This window comes from Cyprinodon tularosa, unplaced genomic scaffold (assembly GCF_016077235.1).
Source record: "Cyprinodon tularosa strain WSP-4 unplaced genomic scaffold, ASM1607723v1 ctg409, whole genome shotgun sequence".
In the NCBI taxonomy this organism is placed as follows: Eukaryota; Metazoa; Chordata; class Actinopteri; order Cyprinodontiformes; family Cyprinodontidae; genus Cyprinodon; species Cyprinodon tularosa.
In genome coordinates, this window is record NW_024039129.1 from 312,847 (window position 1) to 323,654 (window position 10,808).

The window sequence follows — 10,808 nt, forward strand, 5'->3', positions numbered from 1 at the left end:
CTCCTGAAAAGGAAATTTGCTCTCTAACTGAAGTTAAACATCTTCAAACCAATTTATTATTCCTGCTGAAAGCGAAATACTTGACACGAGTGTCTGTAAATGTGTTAACTGTAGGATTTGGGGTCGCCCAGTGAGAAGATCTGGCCAGGCTACAGTGAATTGCCTGCTGTGAAGAAGATGAGCTTCACAGAGTACCCCTACAATAACCTGCGAAAGCGCTTTGGAGCCCTGCTGTCCGACCAAGGCTTCGACCTCATGAACAAGTAGGGCTTCTTCTCATATATTAAAAGTCAAAACTTCATTCTTTCCGTAATATAGCATATTATCACACTATTTATTGTTTGGTTTTAATCCAGCCTTTTATTTGAATATATGTATTCAATGGGGGAAGGATTCCCACATTTAAAAAAAATATTTATTTTCCTAATTTCTTGTCCGACTGCCATTTATTCTTGATCAGGGTGATCGTTTATCATATCACAAAAATTTAGATTGACCGCATAAAGGATTAATTAATATGAATGATGTTTAACAACATCATAGGATTGGCGATTAAGTGACTATATTCAGTATTTGTGTTGTGATAATATTCACACTTTATGTAACTAGCCTATTTTCAAATTTGTGTTTTTTTTAAAAGCATGATCTGTGATTGTGGGCTTATAATCGGCGTGGCATGTAGTCACAGCCATACAGTTACCTAAGAAACACTGTAAAAAGGTCATTAAGAGATTTTTCATCCTCACTTTTATCGTCTTCTTGATAGCACCACTAAATATCATAAGGTTTTAAGTCTAGATCTCCCAGCGCCAGTGGCTTGAGCGTTTTGTTTCATATGCTGCATTTCTAAAGTTAATCAAGAAGGCTGGGAACTTTATGAAACCCAGACCGCCATCTTTCCCTGAGTAGCAGTAAAGCTTGGTCTCTCTGTATAATGAGGTCTAGATCAGAGTTTTGACTTTTTTTTTTATTTCAATTATTTTCTGTGTAAAACATAGGTATTAACGAATGACAAATGTTCTTTTAGACAAATATTTCCAGGATAGCTTTTTCCTTTTGAGACATTTTTACCTTCCTGTATCAAGAACAGTTAACATTGAATAGTTTAGACTCTGATGTTTTAATTAGCTTAAAAAAAGGAATCCCTTTTAGCAGTGATACAGAGATGCATCCTGCTATGTTAAAATGCCCTGGCACAATAATGAGGATATCTGCTTTTTTCCCTCCATTATTTTACATTGAATTTCTCATTAAAATGCTTAATATTATTTTTTAAATTTAATCTGTTACATGACAGAGTTTTTGTTGAAACCATAAGATTTTTTCAATTATCTCCGCTGTCTCTAATTACTGATCCCGGTTGTTTTCATGGACAGGATCTCTGGGTGTAGTCATGGAGAGAAGGATGTTTGATTTGGGAACTTGTTGGTTTTTATAGATGATCAGGTTCTATTTGGTTCCTTCACTGTACTGCAGAGTACAGTTTACCTGTGTCAAATATCAAAGAACCTAAGATCCTTCGAAAAATAAAACTTCAGGAAAATAATATTCCATAAAATATAAACTGTTTTAAGTTTTTTTTTTTTTTTTAACACATATTTACAAGGCATGCCAATGCCTTTGGATGAAGAAATAAATGGTGCATAAGCAACAAGCACTCATCCACAGTCAGTGTGATTTATGCTGCATTTTAAAAGTTTTAACCGTCAATTTTTTTCTCTAACTCCTGTGAAGAAAATATTTGAAACATTTGCTAGTGTCGCAGGAGAAAAAAAATCACTCCATGACAGGAATATCAGCCACTTTAAAAACAAAAACAGAAAAAGTGATGTGCAAAGTTACACCAGAATCAGAGGTTTAATTTGCCTTAAAAAGGGAATTTGACTTTGCCCTTTTGGAGTTGCAGTCATTTGCATCATATTAACTGTAGTTAAAGATGTCCACTGTCTTCTCCACAGTCCTGAATGAGTTAAACCAACGATTTTGACCAGCTCCTGTCTGTATGCAGATTAGCTCTGGATCAAAGCAGCGACAGCGGTGTCATCCGTAAACTTAAGTTCGCAAAAGAAGGGTGAAAGGAAAACACACCCTTAAAGGGTCAGCTATGTTTGTTCTTAAGCAGGAAAAGATGGTCTGCAGCCTTCCTTTCTGTCAGTCAGTCAGAAGGCTGATAATCTTCTGACATTGGGAGCCTTTGGTGGGGAATATCTGGGCTGTTGGTGTTAAAGTCCAAGCAGAAGTACGCCAACAGGATGGTGCTGGACGAACTGGATCCAGGTGAAATTCATCCTCTGCAGACCTGTTTGATTGACTACAGGCCGTCCAACAGGGGCCCTGTGTCTGGCCGCTCAAACGATGAACACCTGCTGCTGTTTTTATTCGGGCGGACCATTCCTGGCAAACCTACATGAAACATGACAGCAGCGGCGGATTGCTCATTTATCAATACGCCTGAGTGAGATCCCATCCAACTTGTTCCAGTTCACAATCCACTCTTCAAGAAGATGTTTGGACAACGCTGTTCCTATGAAAAGCGTTTTCATATCCACAGTAATGGGCTCATATTTTCCTAAAGCTGGTTCCAAATACATGCAAATACAGCTGCAGGGAGAGACTCTGCTCTCAGACCTTTGCTGATCCGCCGAGCTTTTTGTCTACACCTGGATGACAAAGTCTCTCTGCTCACAGCTGCAGTGGACGCTAACAACAAGTTCACTGTCATGCTGCTGCAGGGATCACAGTTCAGTGGAAGTCTGGCGCCCGTCCGCTGCTGCTGAAACTCTCCATCCATCAGAAAGCTTTTTTTTTTAAACGTACAAGGTCAACTTGGAGAGGGTTTCAGTTTAGAAAGCGTGAGGACAGAGCAGTGTAGGAGTCTAGGTTTTAGTCTGGAATAGCACACATTCTTGTGTGGGAAGGCGTGCATGTATTGACATATTTACTGTCAGATCTGTGGAGGTGTCTCTGCACCAGGACTACTTTCTAAACCTGATGTTTTGGGGATTCGATATTTTACTCCATTCATCTTTGTCTTTGCAAGTCTGGATTCACATGTTTTAACTCCTTACAGTTTGAACTCTTCTGTGTTCTTCATCTATCAATGTGCTTACAGCTGCCATATTTGGTACGATTTAAACAGATCTCGGCTCTTTTTCATCCTTGGTCTGGACCTTTTGCAGACATTAAACAAACTTGTGCTTTTCCTTAACAATGTGAATATAAAAGGGCATCAGTTCATCCTAACTTAAAAACAACCTACGTCTTTTTGGACTTAAGCAGTGATTTAAGTACTGAACTCCTACCTGATTTGCTTTCTGTTGCTTAGCAACGCAGCTTCCTGGATGATGCGGGTATCCTCCTTGTGTGATTCAATCTCTGATGGAGTCCAAAATTAGAAATAAAACATCTCTGAACGAGGTGCTCTCAATGATCTTCAAGCTCCTACTGTTTGTGCTGTTTTGTAATAAGACCTTAAATACCCACATCATTTTCCACCATTCCTGCCTCAGGCACAATTGTAACACTTCTAGCTTTATCAACAATTTATAGTTAATTTGCAAAAACTATAACATGGAAGCAAACAAAAAAAATTCTGCTTTAGGTCTGGATCATTCATGTCGACCAACAGACTTTCCTGGTGTGAATGCAGAAGAAAAAAAAAAAAAAAGAAACAGTATTTTGATTTCTAAATTACCGACAAATGGTTAATTGATTAATACAACCTCTTTCAGAAATAAAGAAAAAAAAAACACTGGACATAACTAGATCTGGTTTATAAACTGGTTTGTTGGTTCTTAAACTGGATCTAAACTCAAATTGGCATCAGAAATCATGGACTATGACTCTTGATAATCCAGTTTAGATGTGGGCTTTTTTATATATATATATATATATATATATATATATATATATATATATATATATATATATATATATATATATATATATATATAATTTAAGATGGCACAAACCTCCCCCAAAACGGAGTGAAATAAATGTTAACTATCCAGCAACAACCAAAATTCTGTTGTTTCATAATTTGTCTGACATACAGATAATGAAATCTTAGAATGTTATTCAGTGACCCTTAGAGGAGTATTATTTCAATAAGAAAAACTCATTCCCAAAGGAAAATTTCTTTAAAAAGACTTTTTGAATCTTTAAACCAGAGGTCACGGATTAGCGGACTGCGGTCCAGATCCAGACCCACCCGCTGGCTAATCCCAAACTGATTTTTAATGGGTCACCCCTGCTTTATACGGTGCTGTTCCTTCTTTATAATCATGCCCAAAGTGGTATTTTGTTAGCTTTATACATGACTGAGTAATCCTGCTCTCTATGGAGCAGCGTCTTTTCATAGAGCAGTATTTTTCTCTGATTTCCGATCAGCAAAGTGACGCAGAGCTACCTCATTTCTGCTCAAGGCTGAGACGAAGGCGCTCTTATTGCAGCTAATCTGAGCACCAACAGCAGGTGTTCTATTTCAGCTAACGTCCAAGTGGGAGATTTTTATTTATTTATTAATTTGGCTGAAGGTAGATCTCAGAGTTTGTTCAGCCTTCTGAAAGAAGAGCCTAGTCACCAGAAGTGGTCTGAAATAGGCGACACTTGCATAGGAAAAGGCTGCCTGGTGGTGAAGGCAAGAGTGTTTTTTGGGTTTGGAGAAAAAAAACCTACCAATAACGAATAACTAATCAATATGCTTTAGCCCCAACAGTGGTATTTCATCCTTTGTATGCCTATAGTTGACTTTGGAAGACCTAAAAAGGCACAATATGAGACCTTTACCTGGAACACAGAATATATAAGATTATCCGTGTTTGTTTTGGGAGATGAAACGTGTTTGAGTTGCTGTGACAAAAGCTTTTAATCGAACAGTGCCTCAGACCTTTAGTGCATTTTGCCTGAGCAATAGATGATTGATGCATTGAAGCTAGATGGATTGCAATGACTGAAATGTTTGAGTTGTCCTTTCAGGATTATGTTGCTTATATTTACAGAAAAGCAAAGTAGTGGTGGGTTAAACCAGAGTCTGTAATACTTTTGGCTTGGATTTTTTTTAGCATCTGGCAGCTACAAAAAAAAGTGGGATGTAAGTTGGAAGCCATCTACAGTGTCTTGCTTTAGCTGAGCCTGATTTAACTGAGTAGACCCATTGTATTCAGCCAAGTATTTAAGTTTTTAAACCATTTATGTGTAATCAAATTGGCTGTATTTACCAAATCTCTGTTATTACCGCGTCCTGACAAGAACACTTAAGGACATTAGAAATAGGCGATTTTCTTTTAAACATTACGTGGTGCAGACATGTTGGCGCCGCCTCGTCACAACTTTTCTAGCAGCCGTATGTCAGATTTTAACATTAAGTACTCTGTGATCCTGATGGGATCAATAAGAAATGCTCTCATCAAATGCACCAAAGCAGAACATTCTTGGTATTAGCTTCCAAGAACAGAAGTTGCGATTTCTTTATTTCTTTACCTTATTTCCTATCCCCATGGACTTATTAAACTTTAATTCTTTTACCTCCTAATCATAAGCATACAGATATTTTTGACAGAAGGTGAAAGTTTCAGAACTGTAATTTTGTTAAAATTTGCTTGTTAAAAAAGCGTTAACACTATCATTTTCTGTGATAGAAACTACAAAAAAAAAGGTTTTTCTTAAATTATTCACATTTAAATAGTAAAAGAATAATCTAAATCAGAAGTGCACCAATCGATCGCCCCAAATTTCCTTAATTTTGGGTAATCGTACTAATTCTCAGGCATCGTTTGATGCATTGCAATACATTAAAGGTATTGTGAAGGATGTTCTTTTTCCGAGTGGAACATCAAAATAAGTGGTGATCTGTGTTCGTAAGGCCGTCCTATGTGCTCGTCCTCATTTACCTCTGGTGAGTCTGACATAATTGAAAAATTGCAAATCTTGTTTTGGAAACTAAGCTTGTATGAGTGATGCAAACAGCATCTATTAAACAGAGCGTGCACGAGAAGAAATGGGCTTATGCATGCTCTCGTTTGGGTTTAATAGGCGTTCCCTCTCAGGAGCAGGTACAGGGTTGTGCATTTTATTCTTTTAAACTGGAGAGGGGGACTTTTTTTTTTTAAAATTTGCAAAAATCCTCCACAATACCTTGTAAACGGTCGTTAGAACCAAGCTCGGCCTGTTGAACTGATCCAAGCTCGGACCGGTCTCGGCATGGATCGGTTTTTTAAGGGTAGTGTAAATGGGGTATTAATAACTCCTGAGAGTCAGATGTGGATAAAATGGGTTGTGTCTAAAATCAACATAAGCAGCTCAGTTTTCTCCCTTTTCTTTTGAAACTTCCAACTCTGAATTTTATAGTTTTTTTTCCTAAGCAATAACATAAAAAAAATAGCTGCATTACCTTAAAACAAATAATTATGTCAAGTATTGTTCATTAAGTTCATTATGTTAGTTATAGAAGGAAAAGACTGGAAATGTTCCCTTTTTTATGCACTTAATGAATTTATATGTGTTAGTTTTTGATCATGGATCGGAACCAGTCCCAAGAAAACCATCCCATTCTAATTCCAGCCGTTTGATTGGTGCATCTCTTATCTGCTGTTGTTTTGGAAATATTATTCTCAATGCTGCAGTAACTCAGCTTCTGCTAAGGACACAGCAAGAATATCTGAGGTCCTAGTCTCAAAGTAGTGAAAACTGCTGCTTTTCTCTAATTATAGTATTTATCCTCCAGATGCTAATTATTGAAGGATTTAAATCAGATTTTAGTCCAGTTAGTTTTGTGTCATTTTGCAGCTTACTGTAGAGCACACGTCAACTTTCCAAGATGATGCAGTTTGAGTAACACCATCAAACTTCGATCCATTTCATTTTTATTGAATGCAGAAACGCTTGGCTGCTATTTATCCTTGCAGTTAGCTCAGTGTCACCAACTCTTGCATCATCTGTTGGCCATTTCTTGCCACCATATTTCTGGCTCCTCCACAGAAAGAGGATTCCTGTGTGTTTTGTCTTAGCTTAGAAGCTCTGATTTGTTTTCCAAATGGCCCTAAATGAGCTGACCGCCAAAGTCTGTGATGAAAGCATCACACAAGTCAGGCACTAAAACCCCACAGTTTTATAATGAGTCCCGTTTACCTCCCAGTCAAAATGAGGGAGATTTTTTTTAAAGATCTTTGGCTGATATCCACTGATTGTTTTCCAGATTCCTTACCTACTGCCCCGGTAAAAGGATCTCAGCTGATGAGGCTTTGAAGCACGAGTACTTCAGGGAGACGCCCCTCCCCATCGACCCCTCAATGTTCCCCACCTGGCCGGCCAAAAGCGAGCAGCAGAGGGTGAAGAGAGGCACCAGCCCTCGTCCACCCGAGGGAGGCCTGGGCTACAGTCAACTGGTAATGACATTAGGCCGCACTTTCTCCATTACACACAGCTACCAGGCTTTCTTAGTGCCGTCTGTGTTAAATAGATTACAGAGCCATGAGCTTCTGCTTTGTGTCCGGGTATTTCCTCCTTGTGTTTTCCAAGATGTGCTCCCTGAAGTTTCTAATGCTTTTTGCAGTGGTTCTGCTCGCCCATATTATTGAACTTTTTCAGCAGCACCTTCAATATTTTCCACCTTTATTTTTTTATTTTGATCAAATCTGATCATTTCAAAACTGCTTATTATTTTATTTTTTTTATTTTTTATACTTGGAAAAATACCCAAACGCATGGCTTGCTGAACCCAGAAATATCAAATAGCTGTTTTAGGAATTAACTTCCTCATGCCTGGTTTCTTTTGGAAAAACAATAAAAGGGACTCAATAAATACAGGCTCTGCAATAAAAGTATTTCTATTCCTCCCCTCTTTTTAGATTTTTTTCACTTTACAATCACCAACTTTCATGTTTTTATTGGGATTTTATGCAGTCGATCAACTTAAAGTCACTCTAGTGTTTTTATTTATTTTTTTTATTAAAATGATACCTGATTTATGGAATTATAGCAGATCCGAAAAATGAAGCAATGACTTTCCTCATTCATTATAGAACCACATTAAGCTGCCTGGTAAAGCATCTCCCTACTCTTCCAGGGGACCAAATTACCATTTTTGCTCATTAATCCCAACAAATTTCAGGTTTCTAATTTACTAACCATCTGAAACTCAGAGATGTATATTCTCAGACCAGGGCTTAAAGGTTTGGGTCGTTCTTAGGCTTGGATACTCTGATCTAATCCATTCCCTTATAGCTCAGACTCATTCTGGCTCATTTTCCTCCTGGAATTTGAAGCTCTACACCAGTTTTAGATTTTTCTCTGCTGCCACCAACAGATTGCCTTACAGGAAGTAGCCACATCCATCCTGACCTTTTAATGTGGAGAGAACAGGTTAATTTTCAGACTAATCTGAACTGAACACTTTCGTCCATGTTTGTTGTTTCCCTCACCAATTATGGCAATATTTCCCTGACATTTTCTGGTATGAATAGTCTCACCACTCATCCATTAAGACCCCATTTGTTTGTCCACCAGAGCTGTAGATCTCTGAAGTTGAACCATTTCAAAACAGATCAACATCTCTTAAGCCTGGTTTATGCTCAGAAATCAGGTCACCTGCGTGTGTGTCGCAGATAGCTTTGCAGGGAGGATAAAAAGGAGGCCTCTGATTGGTCAATTCTACATCTGCTCTACACTATCCATATTTCCTGTTTGGTACCTAATGGCAGAAGCTCTGGCTGTAGTGCCATCCACAAGGCCTCACACACCACAGACACTATCCCAGACACTTATTGTAGTTCTGTGCGACGATCTGTTGGTTTGCAACCAAAGCTAAAACATGCAGTGCCACGGCCAGTCTTTCAGGAACACTCACGGGTAAACTGTTTGTCCTCCGGAATTGGATGAGGGATTGTAGACGGCGAACAAGCTCTTCAAACCAACACACGGACACCCACAAGCCTAGCTAGTTTGTGATTGTCCCTCTCGTGTTGTGGTGTGGAATAACATAGCGCAGACCATGCTTCAAAATTGGGAATAAATCAAAAATATCTGCGTCATACCTGCGACAAGCTAACTGCAACACACTGCTGCGGGAGTATAACCAGCCCTTTAGCCTGAGAGGCGTTCAATGAGTCCATGTCCAGACAGAACAATACTGAAAACAAACACACGGCTCATTTCTCTCATTTGTGTTTCTTAAACATTTCCTTCCATCTAATTAAACTCTTCTTTGTTCAGTCTCTTACATCACATCACATGTTAGTGGTTAAAACGTGAAAATGGAGGGGTCTGACTAATTTCCTTTATCTGCAGGGTGATGATGACCTGAAAGAAACCGGTTTCCACCTGACAACCAGCAACCTGGGAGCCTCAGCTGTCGGCCCCGGATTCAGCCTCAAGTTCTGATCCGGAACCTGCAGGACTTTTTTTTTTTTTTTTTTTTTATCTGCCTCACTGAGAGGATCAAAGCAAAGAGTTCTGGGACTTGTTTGTTTGAAGCCGGACGGTTTGCTATAATGGGTCAGATCAGTATCTGCCAAACAACTGTTATCAGATACTCTGGACTGTCTTTTACAGCGTGACTCATTTTATTTGGAAATCTCTTTATTCTTCTGCGAATTTACAGTTTCCAAAGTGACTGTTTACCCTCTTGAACAGGAATCAACCATTAGAAGTTTCAGTTCTTGTATTTGGTTGTTTTTTTTCTGGCCTCCTGAACTACTGTAGATTGAAACGGATGCTGTAGGAACCTTCCAGCATTATGTCAGATTTAATGACCAATCTCTGACGTGACGTTTGCCCGACAATGTTTTTATAAGAAATAAAGATTGAAAGTTTGCTTTGTCTGCTATTGTCCCTGTATCCATAAATCCTGTCCAGGCTTCACTGACGGCACCCTGCCAAGAGCAGAAGAAACTTTAGCCACACAGAAGTCCGGTCTGTGGTACTCACTGACCAAACGTGATGTAATACAATCCTTTGCACACTCTGTGGCTTTTTTTGTTCTTTTTACGTGAAAAATAAGGCCAGACTCTGGTCTGTCTTTGTTTTTACCCGGTTTTACTACATCAGATTTAAACCAATAAATTCTCTGATTGTGAGCCAGAGCAAAATAAACAGTCCTGCTTCGGTTCCTGCAAGACGGCGTGCTGCTTTCCCTGGATCAGGCCTAGAGAAACCGTCTCGTCCCAGTTTCTCTGTAGACGGCAGTGAATGGAAAAATTCATTAATCAGTTTTATCTGTCCCCTGCCTCCACCACAGCCACTTCTGCAGATTATTACACCTGATGTGTTGAATGAGCTTGGAAAGAGCTGAGAGGAGCTGGCTGCAGAGACTCTGGAGGCAGACTGCTGGCCTCGCTGCGAGGCTAGTAAAGTAAGCTAGACGTCTGAGATGTTCCATGTGCGGTTTTAAGGTCCAGATATCTCAAAAGGCTGTTGAAATCACAGCTCATTTTTTGCTTCAGTGGTTCAGTTTGGGGAGTGTGTAATCACCCTGCATCGGAGAAAATGGCTTCTGGGACTTTTTCAGGTTCAAAAAGAAAACCTCATCAACTGTGTAAACATTTACTTTTAAAAGGAGGGGAGGGGGGCTTTCAGTGCTTTTGTTTTTTGGATTGAAATAAATTCTCCAGTAATTTTGATGACAGGTTTTTTATTCTTTGTTGTTGCAGGAACAATTAAATGCCCGAACCCCTGGTTGAATTAAAAAAGAAGGAAAATTACCCTGCAAAAATCACACCCCTTAGCACTAAACTTTAAAAATAAACCCTTTTTGTGCAGCTTTTTTTTAATTTATTTTTTAATAATAGTAACCGGAAAATATAAAAGCAAGA

At 38.9% G+C, this 10,808-nt stretch overlaps 1 protein-coding gene across 4 annotated transcripts in view; it reads left to right on the forward strand.

The window, feature by feature from the left end:
• cdk11b (cyclin-dependent kinase 11B) overlaps positions 1-9,811 on the forward strand; it is a 28,056-nt gene extending 18,245 nt beyond the window's left edge. For all 4 annotated transcript variants that reach the window (XM_038298515.1, XM_038298516.1, XM_038298517.1 and 1 more), the window contains 3 exons: positions 115-263; positions 7,196-7,385; positions 9,286-9,811. In XM_038298515.1, the coding sequence (XP_038154443.1) occupies positions 115-263; positions 7,196-7,385; positions 9,286-9,378 (432 nt within the window). In that variant the 3' untranslated portion in view covers positions 9,379-9,811. The remainder of the gene's footprint in view (positions 1-114; positions 264-7,195; positions 7,386-9,285) is intronic.
• The last annotated feature ends 997 nt before the right edge of the window (positions 9,812-10,808 follow it).